Source organism: Pezoporus flaviventris, unplaced genomic scaffold, assembly GCF_033815535.1.
Source record: "Pezoporus flaviventris isolate CSIRO_AGI_PZ_B2104156 unplaced genomic scaffold, CSIRO_AGI_Pfla_v1 ptg000031l, whole genome shotgun sequence".
Taxonomy (NCBI): Eukaryota; Metazoa; Chordata; class Aves; order Psittaciformes; family Psittacidae; genus Pezoporus; species Pezoporus flaviventris.
The window spans coordinates 58,879,589-58,898,227 of NW_026892579.1; the positions used below are offsets into that span (position 1 = coordinate 58,879,589).

At 48.6% G+C, this 18,639-nt stretch overlaps 1 protein-coding gene across 2 annotated transcripts in view; it reads right to left on the reverse strand.

Moving 5' to 3' along the window:
- Positions 1-18,207, reverse strand: part of SPRED2 (sprouty related EVH1 domain containing 2) — a 67,350-nt gene extending 49,143 nt beyond the window's left edge. The window contains exon 1 of one of the 2 annotated variants that reach the window (XM_061461457.1): positions 18,042-18,207. In XM_061461457.1, the coding sequence (XP_061317441.1) occupies positions 18,042-18,088 (47 nt within the window). In that variant the 5' untranslated portion in view covers positions 18,089-18,207. The remainder of the gene's footprint in view (positions 1-18,041) is intronic. The other variant, XM_061461458.1, reaches the window with a different exon arrangement.
- Between the last annotated feature and the right edge of the window lie 432 nt (positions 18,208-18,639).

An 18,639-nucleotide genomic window follows, 5' to 3' on the forward strand; every position in this document is an offset into this window, starting at 1 on the left:
GGTACCTGCCTTACACCCATTCCCATTCCCTTGCCCAAGTGATTACTTCCAGTAAAATCCTGCCGAATTGCTGCACATCCAAGTAGACCAGGTGTTCATCTGTCCTAATTTTTGTTGTTGTCTCCCACATATGTTAGTGTACCAGGGGGTTGTGTGACAAAGTGTTTTTACACCACCTTGTAGCTCCTTATGTTAACTGACAGCACTGGTAATTAAACTTGCATCAATTACAAGCAGATATTGGGATAATAATAACAGACACAGACAGAGCCCTTGAGCACCAGCTTCTAGGAAATGGCTATCAAGAGTGCTGTTAAAGTTCACACTCTTTGGCTAATGAAGTATTTGAGGCATTGGTGGGAAGCTGCATCCATATACTGTGCTCGACAAGGCTCCCTGTGCTTTGCACCCTGAAATGTCACCCACAAATGTAATCTCAACCCTGAAGTTACACCCAGATATTCTGGCTTCACCCCTTTTTTTTTGCCCTAGATGAAGGATGAGCTACCAAAAAAACACCCCGACAATACTTCCACAAAAATACCAAATTCTGACTCCAGCCACTAAGGCATCATCAAGCAAGAGCCAGTTAGCAAAATACAACAGTCTGTGTTTCTCCCTTGTTTGCCAATACCCAAAGATAGACTCTGAAAGTCCCTTTCTTCAAAGCATACAAAACCAGCATGAAGTAACAAAAAAGCACAACAGAGTGATGGGTGCCTGGTCCAAAGCAGCCTCCCAAGCTTCGGAAGCCCTAGTTACAGAACACACAGCACACAGACAGCTGTAAGCTGCAAGCATCATACACCTCTTCTTCTGGGGCATCTCATAGCTTCTTGGCTTTGCACAGCCCTGGCTGCACAGGGAGTTTTGGCCTTATTCATTCAGTCAAGGAGTGTTGGAGGTCCATGAGTACTTCAGCAACTCAGATGTATGCCAATGGCATCAGAAATATAACAATTACAACAACAAAGGAAAACCAAGCAGCTTAGACAATTTCCATTGCAGACAGTGACTCCCCTGCCAACCAAGGTAGCACGAGGGAAGGCTGGGCTCTGGTGCCAGGGACCCTAGATGCCCATCATGCCTATGATGACCAGCTGTTCCCGGTATGGAGGATGGCACGGGGACTATCCCAAAAATCCCACTCCTGGCACTAGGGACTTCCTCGTGACACTCTGCCAAGCAGGCAGTATTGTGAGCTCAAAGTGGCTCCTCACTTGCTTCCCTGAAACGCTGGTGTGAAATGGGCACTTACAGCTCTTATAAGCCCAGCAGTGCCTACACCATGTCCAAGTAACAGGTTTTATTAACTCTAACCTGCCAAAAGCTGGCAGCACAATAACCCACATCCACTGGCTGCTGAAGGTGCCACATCACATTGAGACTCGTAGGGCTAAAATTAAGCTTTTCCTTTGATACGCATTAATGCCTGCCTGGTACCTCAATGCTTGCTCAGGCAGGCCTTCTATTCACCTGAGGCAAGCATGCTCTTCAAGCTTCATTAGATTATATCCCAGGATAACGAATTTAATAGTTAATTGAAACATCATGCCAACCTATGGCGCTCTCTGCATGTCTCTCATGCCTTGCGCAGTGGAAGTCCAAGGGTGGGAGGGCAGCTTGGGGTGGGGAGAAGGTTTAATTTTAGCCAAAAGGAAGGACATGTTCAGCACACTGCCTAGCTAAAGAAATAAACCAAAAATCCACTCTGCCCCAGTGCTGCTCCATGACACGGACACACTAATTCGTGCATGATCCATAACACAGGGGAGCTCTACATGGCACAAAGCATTCACAAAACCACAGCTACAATCATAGGCAGCATAAGCCAAGAGTGCTGTGCTATACAACGTGGGGAGAAAGCCTACACAACCCTTGAAGCTACCACACACATCTGCACTAAAGGAGCCTGTTGCAAACCTCATCCTTAAGCTATCATAACCAAAGGCATGGCCTTGCAGAGGCTGCTGGCTGTGCCCAGGCAGAAGACTGTATCATCAAGCTACCTCCTGATCACCAAACACATGGTGTGAGACCTCACTTAGAGTACTGTGTACAGTTCTGGTGTCCTCAACATAAAAAAGGACATGGAACTGTTGGAACAAGTCCAGAGGAGGCCACGAGGATGATCAGGGGACTGGAGCACCTCCTGTATGAAGACAGGCTGAGGAAGTTGGGGCTGTTCAGCCTGGAGAAGAGAAGGCTGCGTGGAGACCTCATAGCAGCCTTCCAGTATCTGAAGGGGGCCTATAGGGATGCTGGGGAGGGACTCTTCATTAGGGACTGTAGTGACAGGACAAAGGGTAACAGTTTCAAACTTAAACAGGGGAAGTTTAGATTGGATATAAGGAAGAAGTTCTTTACTGTAAGGGTGGTGAGGCACTGGAATGGGTTGCCCAGGGAAGTTGTGAATGTTCCATCCCTGGCGGTGTTCAAGGTCAGGTTGGACAGAGCCTTGGGTGACATGGTTTAGTGTGAGGTGTCCCTGCCCATGGCAGGGGGGTTGGAACAAGATGATCTTAAGGTCCTTTCCAACCCTAACTATCCTATGATTCTATGGTAAATACCTTCTCATATAAACAGGTTTCTTGGAAGCTTACGCATCCCCATTCCAGGTTGTTGCATGTTTTTGTACAAAAAAACCACAAAGACCAATCTCAGAGAGGCTTTTTCCACATCTGCCTGCACACATTTGATCACAGGGAAGATGGCAACCATCTTCTGACCTTTAAACAAGGCACTCTTGACAAGTTAAGGCTATCCTGCGGAGGGAAATTACCACATACAGAAGCAAACATCTTCCTTAAGCACAAAAGAGATTACTGTATTCAGTATTTTAATTAGATCATGAACGACAAAGCCACATCCCTGCAAAAAAAGTTCCTGTATTTAAGATGTTCCAAAATAAAACTAATATATACAGACTGAATGTTAGCGTTTTAGGTATTTCTTTCCCCGTATTTAAAGCATACAGTCTTCAGAAGAAGTTAAATACAACGTAGCAAGAATATGCACAAGCTGTGAGCATGTACAACCCTTTCAACTTCTCTCACTCAATTAACCAAAGAAACTCTTGGACAGCAGCATTCATGTTCCCTGCAAGGCAGCACCTTCCAACAGCTATATTTTCCCCCTCTCCAGTCTTAAGTTTTCTCTGGGTTTTAAAAGTTTACCTTTGCTGTAAAGGGAATTTCTAGATCCCCTTTATGAATTATACAGCAAGAGGTGCCTGAACCAGGTGCTCAGTCAGGCACATTCCTATTTGAGCCATCCAAGGAAAACCCTGCTTTGTTTTCTGCCGTCTCACCAACCTAGACTGCCTGAGCTGCCATACGGGTTGGACCTTCCTACGTCTTGTATTATGCAACACTAGAAAAGGATTTTAGCTTCTCAAGTTTTTTTTCTATCCAGAATCTGAAGCTAAAGATCCAGTCAGCAACACACCCCTTTCACGGATGAAGGCTCATCGTTTTCAAGTAGCCTGGAATACATGGCACAAAAGGAAAGTTTACGCATGGATCGATGAACCTTTCTGTGTTTTCCGTACTTGTTGCAGGACATCTTGGGCACAGCTTTAGGCACCGGACAGCTTTCTCCTAACACAACACCACTTCTGTAAAGAGCAGCACAGTTTCCTTCATCGTCTGCTTTGCACCACGGACTTCCACACCGCGCGCCTTTCCTCGCCAGCCACAGCCATCCGTCACGCTTCAGTCACCTCTCCCTGGCTATTTACTTAAGGCTGGGTACGGCCAGGAATTCCTTCACGTAACAAAATGTACAAACGTGCTTTTATACGGTGCATTTCAACACTGGAAAGTGCTCTCAAGGAGTTTCCCTTTTCTGTCCTGAGGAGCTGGTTTTACTCAGAAGTTCACAGGGGCAGCAGAAGTTTCTTGCTGACAAAAGTCACATACAAAAGTAGAGGGAAGAAGCTGAACATTTATTCCTTCCACCTAAGGAAATGATAGGTTTAAAGAGCTGTTGGGAGCCTTTTTCAATTAAAGAACTTGCAAAACCCAAAGCACCCTTCTCTCTTGGGTTATATTGCACACAGGAGCTCAGCGTGACCTTGTGCTCTCCACCACTTCACAGAAGAGATTTGGGTTTTCCTCTGACAACATCACAGCAACTCAGCATTGCCAAGCAGCTGCATACAACTGCTGTCATTGTACCTCTGGAGTCACTTGCAGCCACACTGGCATCATGCATGTGGACATGGAACTGTTGGAACAAGTCCAGAGGAGGGCCACGAGGATGATCAGGGGACTGGAGCACCTCCCATATGAAGACAGGCTGAGAAAGTTGGGGCTGTTCAGCCTGGAGAAGAGAAGGCTGCGTGGAGACCTCATAGCAGCCTTCCAGTATCTGAAGGGGGCCTGTAAGGATGCTGGGGAGGGACTCTTCATTAGGGACTGTAGTGACAGGAGAAGGGGTAACGGGTTCAAACTTAAACAGGGGAAGTTTAGATTGGATATAAGGAAGAAGTTCTTTACTGTGAGGGTGGTGAGGCACTGGAATGGGTTGCCCAGGGAAGCTGTGAATGCTCCATCCCTGGCAGTGTTCAAGGCCAGGTTGGACAGAGCCTTGGGTGGCATGGTTTAGTGTGAGGTGTCCCTGCCCATGGCAGGGGGTTTGGAACTTGATGACCTTAAGGTCCTTTCCACCCCTAACTATTCTATGATTCTATGTGGGTGACATGAAGCGAGCAAGGCAATGAGAATGAACCTACGGCATGAGCGCTTGAACTGCAGGTTGGTGCTGAAGCCAAAAGCACATTCCCTGCCATCCTGCACACATGAAGATGACTCGATTCTACTGGTCTAGGAAAAATACAGTTGCCACCTTCCCATGCACCTTGTAGTAAGGGGTGACCCAACAGGCCCAGGCTCTTCATTAGGGACTATAGTGATAGGACAAGGGGTAACGGGTTAAAACTTAAACAGGGGCAGTTTAGGTTGGATATAAGGAGGAAGTTCTTTCCTGTAAGGGTGGTGAGGCACTGGAATGGGTTGCCCAGGGAGGTTGTGAATGCTCCATCCCTGGCAGTGCTCAAGGCCAGGTTGGACTGGGCCTTGGGTGATATGATTTAGCGTAAGGTGTCCCTGCCCATAGCAGGGGGGTTGGAACTAGATGATCTTAAGGTCCTTTCCAACCCTAACGATTCTGTGATTCTATGATTCTAGGTTCACATCACGGTAACTTGTAAAACCACAGACCAGAATGAATCAGTACAGAAAACACGAGTGCTTTTTCTGCTGTCCATCACCAATTAATTCAACAAATTTCTCTGCCATCCCATTCTTCCCATCTGAGAGGACAACCTCTTCCAGACACAGGCATGCTCCCCACAGCCACTAGCAGCAATTTCCATAGAATCACAGAATGGTTTGGAAGGGACCTCAAAGCTCATCTAGTTCCAACCCCTGCCATGGGCAAGGGACACCTTCCACTAGACCAGGCTGCTAGATTCTTGGAATTTCTTGGACTAGATCCTTGGAAGTTCACTGAGTAAGTCCTTTATAGCATTAATAGCAGCAAAGAGCAAATCTTATACATTGTCCCCAACTATTCCACAGAGAGAGCCTGATCCAGAAGCCTCTCACAAAGCAGCTGGGTTTTCCTACTCTCACCTACAGGGCAGGGGTTGCTTCACTGTTGGACAAACACAGCACCTGGCTGCTTTAAATGTCTGTATTAGGAGCAGGCAGCCAGGGCTCACCACTAGCGACCTAGAGCTGATGATCACCTGGAGAAGGTTCAATGAGGGATGCTCATTTCTAGTCCCACCTCTACCATGTGTAGTCCAAGCGCAGAACCTTTTCCTTCTTAAAACACATACAGAGGAGTCCTACTTGCAGTCAAGCATTTTCAGAAGGGTACCAGACTCAATGCAGAACCAGAACCTGGTCTTGTGAAAAATGATTCCTCCTATTCCTGCAGCAAGAGAGGCAGCAGAAGAGGAAAACAGTCCAGCAACACTGAACTGGTTTTTCTTGACCAAAGTTTGCACAAAAGGTACGTGTTGAAATCTCAAAATTTAAGTGCTGGAACAAAGGACACATTTTCCTTTGTATCATCTTACCCCAACTCAACACACAAACCTCAGATAAATTCGTAATCCAAAGAGAACTGATAAGCAAAAGCACGTGGTGATTTCATTGTTGAAATCACTGCAGAACTTGGGAGTGCATTTTGTTCAATAGAGGCAAAACCAAAGCAGTAAGTGCTCTCCTGCTCGCTGCTATTCCCCTTTGGTTTGGTTTCTTTAAGTCAGCACTGAGAAAGCAAATTAAGCTTCTGACTCTCAGCTCCTGTAATAGCATGAATTACACAGCACCCACTCCACAAGTTTATATATTTTCTTTTTAAAACATGAATGGGAAAGTGTACACAAACACCCTTCTTTCCTCATCCCTTCCTTCCCATAAGGAGCAGTGTTTGTTTTTTCTATTCGACCTTATGAAAGCTTGGGGAAGCTATTCCACCAATACTCCGATAAAGGTAGCCCACACTTCCTTAGAGATACAGTAAAGGGAAGGAGGAAAAAAAACCCACCCAAACACCCCACCAGCAACAAAGCTGCCAGAAATACTTTTTTAATGACTTTTGTACAGAATGGTGAATTATATCAACAAATTGACCCAGTTTACAATTCACCCAGCGCTTTCCTGAACGAGGATATATAGAGGTACATGGCTGCAGAGGCAGTAAGCACTGCACAATTTCAGTGCTCCATAGCCAAACCTTCACATCCAAGATAAAAATGCCACAGATGGGGCTTTCAATTTATAGATCTCTATGATCACTGTTCCTAAAATAACCCATGCAGCTGTTAACTTTAGGGAACAGGGTTTTTTGTTGCTTATGGAGGTTTGGGGTGAAGGGGGGCCCTTTTCTGCATGCCATGGAAATTGATTTCAGGGATCTTGTTTAAAGGCGTGCATGCAGAACCAAGCCGAATGAGGGGTTGGTGCCAGGCTTCATTAAGCCATAATTCTTTTCATTCATAGGCTGTGATATCGAAGGGCTTCTTAACTGCTTGCTGGGTGACGATGGGCATGGCCAAGGTCAACCGGCACATCAACTGCCAGCTCCACACCAAAAAGTGGGAGATCCCAGTTAGATCCTAGCCTCTGGATGCACCAGCATTTCTGGGGCCTAATAAGAAAACTGGAAGAGAAGCAAGGAGATTTTTAATGGGTGAATACAGGAGAAAAGTTGGGTAAAAACATCCTGTACTACAAGCACACATACATTGTCAAGCCTAGCATCATGCAAGATGCCCACGGCAACCGCAGGACCAACAAGCTCTTTTGGAGTTCAATCCAAGGCATCAGAATAAGCCTATTTCTGCCTCCCCTTTACCTGCTGTCTGTTAATCATTTCTACACATACCATATACATGTAAGCACAACTTTTAGGTGGGGGAAGATCCACCCCCCACGCACACATCAAGTTGAATGGATAATATCACCCACCCTCCTTCTGCCTCTGCTCATCCGCACAACTCTGCATTTGGAAGGCTTTTAATCAAAACCGGTCACTTATTCAGATGAACTGACCTGGGAGGATTTGTGACTCCTGGGAAAGGGCTTTTTAATAGCTGATAAAGGCACTGTGAACAGCTCAAACAAAAAAGTTGCTATTTATCAGATAACTTGTTTTAGGGACTCCTGTAAAAAGGCACATCACTGACCTGATAAGATCTTCCAGGCCAGTGGAGTTTATGTATACATAGGCAAAAGGGAAATGGTTTATTTGGGCTTTAAGGTTCTTCCTGTAGGATGCAGTGTTTATAAAGGGTATTTCTAGAACTTCCTGACTGCGTTTGTGAGACTGTGCTCTCCATATGCCTCCCGCTCCCCCACCCAGGAGCCTGTCTGTCCGCAATATTTATACCCAGTGCCTTAGAAGTACAGAAGCTGTAGCTGCTTCATGAGAAGTCCTGTGGTTCAGCAGGACTGAGCTCCAAGTCACCGAGGCAGACAAGATACAGGAAAGCTACAGTTGTTCTGAGGTGCTTTCTCCTAGAAAAACCTGCAAATTATCCTTGTCTATATAACGTAATACATAACACTGTATGGGGTTTTAAAACGCATTTAATCCCCTTTCTCCCCCTCTCCTGTAACTCCCCCCTTTTTATTTGCTGTTTTTAAGCAACCTCGCCAACTCTCCACATTTCACTTCCTTCAGACAACAAGCAGAAGCTCGTCTCCAGCATCGCTGAATAACTTCCCAGCCATTCAACGTTTGGGCTCTCCTGCAGTATTACAATACAAATGCTAAGTACTTGCAGAGAAATAAAACAGGAAATTTTTCTCTTAAGCAGCTCTAGTGGTTTAATTGTACTGCAGCCTTTTATTCTTGGTTTTGAAGACTGAAAACAAGCTCTGCAGTAAGCTTTTCTTCTAGTTCAACTAAACATCAGATGCCCTTTGAAAAACACAAGATCATTCAAGCAATGTAAGGATTGGAAGTACTATTCTGCTAAACTCTATACCATTTCCTAACCTTTCGCTCTTTACAGCCACCAAACTGCATACATCCAGTAACAACACGTAAAGCAATGATGGGCTGCAACCAGTTTAACACCTCCTATGCCAAGTTTCAGTCAAGGATGAATTACGTTGGCAGTGCTATAAATCTCCAGTGATAAAACTTTTCGCTGTAATTTCACCAGCATTTAAAGAAAAAAGCTCAAGTGTGCTCTGCTGAAGTATCTGTGGCTTTTCTGTAATGTACACACACACTTTAAATACATGGAGTGCAACAAGCTCTGAAATACAGGGATTTAGCTGCGGTCTACCAGGGGGTGGCTGTACCCTGGTTCTTCATCCCCACTGAGGCACTGGGGGTTTTAAGAGAAGTAAATAAAAGTAATTAAAATAAATCAGTCCTAAGGAATCAGGCAGCTTGGGATTCAGGAAACGTGATCAAATAAAGCAGCTGCACTACCAGAACTGTAGGGAAGATGTTAAAGGCAGGTCTAGCCCCCACCTCCAGCAACATGCTCTCTCATGCAGCTATTCAATGGCCAATCTGGCAGCAGAGGAGGGTGGACTTCCCAGCTTGCCAGCAAAGGAAAGTTAGGCACTCATCTCCCCACTGTGCCACTGGACTTCTGTCCTCACACTCCCACCCATACAATAGAGATGAACAACAGAGATGCAAAGGTGCAAGTGCTACAGGAATCATGCAGCTGGACCAGAACTAAGTTAAACAGCTGAAAACCCCTCTGAGTGTGCTTTGAATTACCCAGGGTGATACTTTCAGATCCCTACGTAATTTTTAAGAACCAGACTGTTTGTAAATAACCCACAACCCCAGAGCCAGGAGCCCTGCAGCAGCAGCTGAGTCTACTTGCCAGCAATGCTGATGCCTTCCAGCAGCTCTTCAGAGCATCCCTTTGATTTCTAGAAAACAACCAAAAAAAAAGCAGCTTTCCAGTGTTAACACCTGGATACTGTTCTCAACCCTCAGAGACAATATAAAAATCCCAAGAACAATCATTCTGGTGGTATCCTCCTGGCACGCCATCCCAGAGGCAGGGTGATGGGCTGCAAGGGAAGAAGGATGCCCCTAACAAGCTGGCCAGGGCTGCTGCCCACTGGAGGGACACAAACCCAGCTATTCACACTCCCCCTTCCCTTGTTTCATCCCAGCTTGAGACAAAGCACACGCTTCCCCTATATGCTTCAACTTGAAGCATTAGTAACCTTATATCAGCTTGGGGGCATACCTTTCCACTTGTAAAACCACATAAACAGCCAGCTTGCCTCCCAAGCACCTAAATATCCAGGCAGGAGTGTTTGGACATGTCAGCGGAAGAAATGCAGTGAGCAGAGGTAAGCTGAATTCTCAGCTTTCAGCGAGCACAAGCGCTTGATGGAGGGGGAACACGCACAATGGGTATCTTTTTGGGCTGCATGTCCCTCATCACAGGGACCTGCTCACGGTGCTAAGGGTGAGGAGTCATTCTGGCTGCAGAAAAAGGAGTGTGGTTCATATCAAAACGAAGGAACACCCCACCAAGAAACAGATATACACAAGGAGAGCTTTCTTTGACCTCACGTCCCCCCTGAAAAATGCTTTCCACCACCAGCATGTGAATTTTCATTTCCCACCAGCAGTAAGTGAATTAATAAATAAAAAAGCATTAAGTCTAGAGACTCAGGGAAAAGAAAGAATAATTACCCAGATGTGCTTTAGCTCAGATGGTAATTGCTGCTAGTGGCATCAGCTAATCCTAAGCATGGGCTTAATTCCTATAAAACCACATCATTTAAAAACTGTTGTCTTTCCGCAGGCAAGGGGAGGACCGGGAAGGAGCTGGTAGGTGAAACCGTGGTGCTGCAACAGGCTCTGTTTAGGGAAGAAGCTCTGTGATTTCCCACAGCATTTTGAAACTCTGACTGCTGTGCAAACACCTTCAGTGGATTTCAGCTATCACGAAGGAAACTAATCCTGCTCCTAACTACTCAATGAACAGGCAAGCAATGCTGAACACTTCAATGTACAGTACAGGGAGCGAAGCTGCCTATTCTTCAGACCCACTTTTAACTAGGCAAAAAAAAGAAGTAATGGGACTATCCAAACAGGATGTACGTATAATGCAATTAAAGGAAATAATCTAAACGTTTCCAGACCTCCTTGGGACTTGAGTGCATATGCAGAACATGCTCCTGTCCTTGCATGGCAGCACAGGTCCTTACAAGCAGAGAGACAAGTTTCCCATACGCTACATCAAAAGACACTATCAGGTTTTACAACACGTCTCCCAGCGCCATCGATGCAAGACTCAAAGAGCAGCAGCAGAGGTGTAACAGCGACCAACTCAACTCTGCAATTAAACGAGGGCAGGGAAGTGGTTGGTCCCAATAAGACATACATAATTTTGTTCCTAGATGCACACAGGTCACAAATCCCAGTGTTACTTTTGAAAGGCCATTTGATACACACACAAACAAAAAAATCATAGAATGGTTTCAGCTGGAAAAAACCTTAACGCTCATCCAGTTCCAACCCCCTGCCACGGGCAGGGACACTTTCCACTAGACCAGGTTGCTTCAAGCCCCTTCCACCGTGGCCTCATCCATTTAATTGTTTAGTTAGTACACTGAAGATGCTATTTTTGGCTTGCATTTTGCCTGGTTTCTGTAGCAAGTTGGATAAAAAGCACTAGCCAGCAAGGAATGAGCTCCACTACAACAGCAGTATTCAGATTACGCAGTATTCAATCTCTCTCCTTGCTAGGCACCACTATCTAAGTCCAAGAACTTTGTGAAGGTGGACAACTCTGCAACCTCACTTCTGAAAACACCACAGATGAAGAAGCCAAGTTATTTGTCAGGGAGCCCGGTAACCCCTCCTCCCCATGCCTGCCAGTACGAAGTTTCCTTTGGAGCTGGAAGAGCCATCAGAATTCGGGCTCAGTTGATAGACTCAAGATCTCTTCTCTGATTACAACACACATGTAGGAGTTGAGAACAAAGGGGAGGGGAAAAAACTAAAAACAACCCAAAACATAGTCCTTGAAGTGCAAGTTGCAAGCAAAGAAAGTCAAAGAAAGTTATTCAAAGAGCTTAAGAACAAGCAAACCAGAGACAAAAATAGTAATTTGGGTTAAATCTCACTTAGATCTACTGCAACAGGTAGAACCTGCCAGCTGTTGGCAGAAAGGGCTTTAACAGCCTTGAAAGCGTACTTTATAATACTGTTTTTGATAAAACACAGCTTACTTTTAAGGTGAAGCATGAAGCAGTGTTTTGCTCCACTGGCCACACCAGGTGTATGTTATGGGAGAACACCTAGGGAAATGAACATGCTAGGGAAAAAAACATGGGCAGCAGGGTTTGGTTTGCAACAGGAGCAGCAGGCAGCAATGGCAGAAGTTCTGCTTCCAGACAAGAGCAACACATGAAGGAATAAACTAAGAAAAAAACAAACCAACAAAACCCCACGAGTACAGGGGAAAGGAAACGAAAGAACACAAACCAAGAAGTGAAATGGAGAAAGTGGGCAAGAAAGTGCAGAAACCCAGTGGAAGGAACAGCCCCTCATAATTTCTGCATGAAGAGCTTCTCTCAACCTCAGCCCAAGGCAAAGAGCCTCCTTCACTGAAGAGCTGGCCACTGGGTGCGATGGGTAAGGGGAAAGGGAGGGAGGAATCACCAGGGACTGTGCTAGAAGAGGTACAGTGATGAGGCTTAACTAAAACATCCTCCTGGACCTAAAGCAGGTGATCTTCCTCTGCCCACCCAACATCTGGTCAGCACCAAGCTGGTGTAGAAAGAGAGGCGAGGCACATCACCATGATATTTGCAGGTACTAACACAGTGGTCACACAGATATGATAAAACCCCCAAAATCACTGCACCAGCAGGCAGAAGCAGTGTGTGGACATTGCTTTGCTATTCTTGCTGCATTAGCAGGGCTTGTCCCCTCTCCCTGGTTCTGTCTGCAACACATCACCCTCGACTTACTTAGTAGAGGGGACCAGCAGGCAGCCAGCCATGCCATGTGAGGAAACAAAGCATAAGATCCTACACAGGCAAACCCAACCTTTGCTCTGAAAGGCTGCTGCAAAACCAAAGGTGAGGGTTAGGTGCAAAGGGAAGGCATCAAACAGGCGGCTGGTGCAGCCCTGCTATGTTTCTCCTGCAGCTTCAGAGGCTCAGGTTTTCAGTACTGAGCAAGCAGCAGAAAAATAAATGACTAAAGGAAATTTGACAAGGAAAGGGGGTGGACGTGGGCAGAGAAAAGGGAAGGAAGGAAAAGAAAACTCACCAGATCTTCACAGAAAATCAATAGGTAAGAAAAGAAACAACAAAAAAAAGTCAGCATTAGAAACCATCAGCTGAGTTTATCCACAGCCAAAGTGGGAAGAAAGGGTCAGTGCAAGCCAGGTGCTGGGAGATGCTGCGCTGCTCTGTTTGCTGCAGGAGAAGACATCTCCTACCAGTGCTGGGATTCATGTGACAACAGCTTCTCACTTGCTTCTGGTAGTCCACAGAAACAGGGACCGCTGCGGCTCTCATCTGCTGTCAATCAACTCCACAGTCTATTTGTGCCTTTTTTTAGTCCACCAACCTTTTTCATTTTCTTTCCTTTTACATTTCTGCACTGATTCAGAAGTGCAAGTCCTTCAAAAAGCAAAAGCTCCACTTAGCAAACAGGGCAGATATCAAAAATGCAGCCTCCAGAGCTGTACTTTTAGTTCTACTGGCCTCTGTGCCCTCTCTACTCCTGCATATCTCTTGTGAGCAGGATTACCTCCTACTGCTATAAAAAAAAGGAAAAAATAATAGAGGGAAAATGAAACAAAACACGTGTTTCAATGAATCTGCTGTAGGGCACAGTTCTTACGGCCAAAGCTGGGCCTTCTAGTGCAGAAAGCAAGAGATGCACCTTTGCCAATGAGCCACAAGATCTCAACTTCGGCAGAATGAGGGCGCTGCCATTCAACAGGCTGGATCGACACACAACATCATTTGTGTCGGGATGTGGCCAACTGCCCGCACCCTTTTGGTATTCAAACTTCCCGAGCACGTCTCTCCCAGGTTTAATACCTCCGGAGGATCATTTATCCTTATTCTGCTGGAGGGAAGGAAATTGGATTTATCGATTCCTCAAGCATGCCAGAGTGTGTAAGAAAGCAAAAGGAGTAATTGGAACCAAGAGTTGTGTCTCATTTCCGAACTATTTCCAGCCTGGTCCAGAAGAAGGAGGACAATTACCATCATCTTCCTGCAGTCTGGTGGCCGACAGGAAGCAATTTTGTGGTTTAAATCCAGCCATCAGCAAACCAAGTCCACATTAAGAGCAAGCCCAACTGCACAACATACCTTTGTTTGCAGCCTCGGGATTTCATTACACGGGTGGATAAGGCCCACCTTTTAAGCCACACTGGAGGGTGATCCCATTGCTGGTGTGGCAGCTGTGCTACACTGGAACATCGTCCCACCACAGCTGTCCCACCACGCTTCTTGCTGAGGGCAGCCTCACCGAAAAACCTCATATTCTCACCCAAAGGCAGGTTGTTTGGTTTCTCCTCTTCAGTACAAGCTAGGGGTTATCCCAGGGCTGTCTGTGGCCAGAGGATGGACAGAGACAAGTCTGGCTCCTTCACGCTTGGGGCACGCTCTTCACCCAGGTCGCCCATACAGTTGTCCAACCAAATGCCCTTCCTATAGGTCTTCCACCTTCCTTTTCAAAGCATTCCCGAGACAGAAGTAGAAAGGGTAAATCCCTTCTTTTTCCTCCCTCCTTCATCGAATAGAGCTATTATTCCCTCATAAACAGCAACTTCTCCCAGCAACTGGACAAAGCAGCTACTTACATGCTGTATTTTAAACAGCCATGTTTTCAGGCCAAGAAATAAACAGTTATATTTTGGCAATCCTTCATTTCCTGTCCTATTTGTGAGCAATAATGTCATGACAGAGTGTGTCCCATGCCTTCCTCCCCAGCTTAAGCTTGCAGCAAAAAAATCTAGCTGGATGAGCCGCTTATGACACCTACAGAAAAATCATCAGTATTGGGCAAAAGTGTGGGGAAAATGATGGAAAAGAAAAAAAAGGAATTATTTTTTTCGGTGTAAAGGGCAAACTGCAATGCCTTGGTATTCAGAGCAAGTATTGCTGGTCCCTGCTCAGTGATGGAGAGAAGAGGGATTTGGGGACCAGCAAAGGGACAAATGAGAGTGAGTCAAGTTTAATTTTCTTTCCCTGGACTGGGAAAAATGCATCACCCTGAAGTCTCAGTGTAATCTCGCATCACATTTTGCTGTCCTGGACAACACTAGAGTAACTCCCTCCACTGCACAAGACATACCCCGCTTCACCCAGCCTGTTAAAAGCCTCCGGGGGACCGTTCCCACTTGCAAGCACTTAGAACACACACTTGGGGCTTGCTGGAATACATCAAGCCAAGTGGTGGGGACCCTGCGGGGATGCAGCCGCTTCCTGGCTCGGGCAGGGCATAGCGGCTCCATCCCAAGCCGCGAAAGGCTGCAGACCAACACTTCCTCGTTCTCTGACCTTTTCCATTTAATTACTTCCTGTGACTTTCTTGGAACTGTGCATCGGAACGAGCAGGAGGCAGCCTCCGGGCATAACCGAATCGTTTTAAGGGTTCGGCTCCATCCTCCTACTTACAAATGGAAAGTCGCCAGCAGCCCACCCGGGAGCTGTGGAAGAGGTCACGGATGGCGATGGGCAGCTGCCCTTCTCCTGGGTACAGGCAGCGCTGCCCAAAACTCTCCCACCACTTACACTCAGCACCACAGCTTCATGCCTCCAATTTATTACAGAGCAGCCCCATTTCCGCCCCCCCCCCCAGCCCTGCAATGTGCAATGGAGAAGCACAGCGGAGATGGGGGGGGGGGGGGGGCGGGGAGGAGGAGGGAAGCAGAAATAAAGGCTGAGATGCAGAAAGAGGTGCTCACTTTGCAATGACAAATTGACCTCTAAGTATCGATCTGAAATGGTGCAGTCATGAAGGGACCAATGAGTTTCGAGCATCCTGAGCCCTATTTTTTTTCCTTCCTTGGTTTTATAAATTGCGTCAAAACTCAAAAATCTTAAAAAGTTGTTCTCAAATTAAAATAAAAATAAAGCCAAAAATGGAAGGGGGTGACCCTCATCATTTACTTGAAGAGGGTTATTTTAAAATGCATCCTAACAGTGGTCCTTTTTTTGTAATCTGGCTGTTAACATTTGCTCACAGTGCACTCAGTGAAACGAGAATAGCTATGCAAATTAAAGCCAGATATCTAGGGCAAATAGCACGCTATACTACCATTGTTCTGACAGCTTGAGAAAACTTATCAGGAGAGCCTGTCCTTATTTCTTTTAACACCATATATATTGGATAAAAAAAAAAAAAATCAAATCACTTCACCCACCGCTGAAATGAAAAACAACCTATGAGTCACCGGCTTCAGCGACGCTATCAATCAATGCAAGGCTGGAAGCGAAGAGCTTATGGAGGAAACCATGGCTTACCTAAAACACCTCACCATGCCCTGCAAGGAGAAGGCCTGGACTGGACTGCGACAAGCCCAACCGCAGCCTCTGAAACAGCTGCTTGGGATGTGCACAAAGTAAGGACCACAGTGTGTCATCTACCCTGAATGCCAACACATCCGTACGCCAAGAAAACAGCCAACGCTGGTCTGGGAAGTGGGGTGGGTACCATCTCCCTGCAGCCACAAGCACTCCTCATCTCCCAGGGAATGAAGCACAGCGGTGCTGGGTTGACTGGTGACCCCCAATAGAGGCAGCATGACCCAAGAGCCTCCCTCCCCAGCCCAGCACAGGAAACCCACCCGCCAAAGCCTCGCTGGGCATGGCAGCACAGCGGCACGTGGAGGAAGGATTCACTCCAAAACAAACTGCAGCCTACAATTAAGTTAGGAAAAAACCCAACCAACCCAACCACCAGAGCCAAGCGCTCACTGTTTTACAGCGACACTCACCTCCACACCAAGCCCTGCAGGAAAACATGCTCAGAGCAAGATCTTCCTGCAAGATGAAGCTTGGCAAGCACCAGCTTTCATCCACTCAATCAGGTTCAGTTTGCCCTTGCGCTCTCAAACCCAGAAGGAGGGACACATCTCTCCTCCTCTTGTCCAACTTGAGAAATGAAACCCAAAACACTAACCAAGAACCAGTAGGGTTTTATTGGAAACAAGCTGGCTGCAGTTTTCCAGCCTGCTAGGTCATGGCAATCCACGAGAGAGAAAGTCAACTTTTTCCCTCTTTTTTGGGAAAAGCGATCCCAACTTCAAAATAACCACAATTTCAGAAGCTACACATAAGCACGTATTTATAGTCTCTTCATTAAGAAGTGCCAAAATAACAATTCCTCTTCACACACGCATCGCAGGCAGAAGCCATTTCCTTCGTCACTCGCGCTCCTCCAGTGAACCCCCTCAAAACAAGGCTGACATTACAAAGGTATAAGCGCAGCACACGCCGCCAATTACGGCATTTTATTTTCTTTTTAGGGCTCCAAAACCGAGCCGAAAAGTTGCACAATTCCGACGCCGCTTTATAAGCCCTGAGAGAAGTCATTTTAAAACGTGGTACATCCTATGGCGCTTGGCACGAAACCAGCCCTGCACGCAAGTGACTCATTTTTCTCGACTGTCAAAACGCAGAAAGAGATAGCCAGGAACAACACTTGGGCCCGGCACGGTTTGTTAAAAGCCTTTCCTGGAATTTCGCCGTTAATGCCTCCTGAAGTTGTATTTTGGGGGAAGAAAAATTGCCCAGAGGGAAAAGAGCACCGTCAGGCATTTTGAAACCCTCGGCACGGCCTCTCCCCGGCTTTATCCGTGGGGAGGCTGTGGGAGCCTTGCCGAGCAACGGGGTGCCGGTGCGGGAGGTGCGCGCAGCGGGCACCCGCAGCCCCCCGAGGCGCGGGGGTACGGGGGAAGGTGGCGGTGAATGGGGAGGCCGCCGGTGACCGGGTTTATGAATGCGGCGTCATGTGACGGCGGCGGCGGCCGCCCTCCTATTCACAAAAACGGCGGCGGCCGGGGCGGGGACCCGCGATGTCCCGTGTGTGTGTCCCCCTCAGCGCCCCGATCCCCCCCCCCCCCCTACCACCAGCGCCGGTGCTGCGGGGGAATCGGAGCGCACCGCCGCTTTCCCCCTCTGGGCCCCCCCCTTCCACCACCATCACCAACCCCCGCTTCCGCCGCAGGCCGCCGCCGGGCGTCCCGAGTCCCGCACCGCGGCTGGCGCGGTGCCGGTGCTCGGTGTCCGGGGTGCGCCCCGCAGTCCCCGCGCCGTCCGGGGTTTTTTATGAATGAAATAGGCGGAATGCAAATGAGCGCGGCCCGGGGGGGAGCGCGAAATGGCGGATGCACGGGCGGGCAGCGCGCACACGTACGCGCGTGTCCGTGTCCCTCTGTCCGCCCGCGGTCGGTGTGTCTGCGGAGGGGAAAGAGGGGGTGAGGGACCCGCACCTGGGCAACAAAGGGCGAACCCCCCCACACCCCGCTCCCGCCCGGCCCCGGCCCCGCTCACTCGTCAGGGTAGGCTTCCTCGGTCATCTTCTCCCCGTCTAGGCTCATCCCTCGCCGCGGGCGGCCGGGCTGCGCCTCCGCATCTTCCTGAGCTTCACATGGCGGGGGAGGCCGCGCCGCGGCGGGCCGGGGCTGGCGGCCGCGCCGGGCCCGACGGCGCGGGAGCGCGGGCGGCGGCAGAGGGGGGGGAAGGGGGTGGGAAGGGAAAGGAGGGGGGCTACGGCCGCTCTCGTCGCCGGGCGGCGGCGGGCGGAGGAGGAGGAGGCGGCGAGGCGGCGGTCAGCGCGCCGCGGGGGCGCGGCGGGGCGCGGCGGCGGCGGCGGCGGCGCGGGGTCCGGGCCCGGGGGAGCGGCGCAGCGCCCGGGGGCAGGCGGCGGCGCCGGGCCAGCCCCATGGCCGCGCTCACGCCATGGCGGGGCGCCGCGGGTGGCGGCGGAGCGGGGAGGGAGCGGCGGAGCCCCGGCAGGAAGCGGCGGCGCTGCCGAGCGGCCGCGGCCGCCGGGAGCGGGCAGGGCAGCGCCGGACCCGGGCGGGAGGGAGGGAGGGAGGGAAATAGGGAGGGAGCCGCGGCCGCGGCACCAGCGAGGAAGGAGGAGACG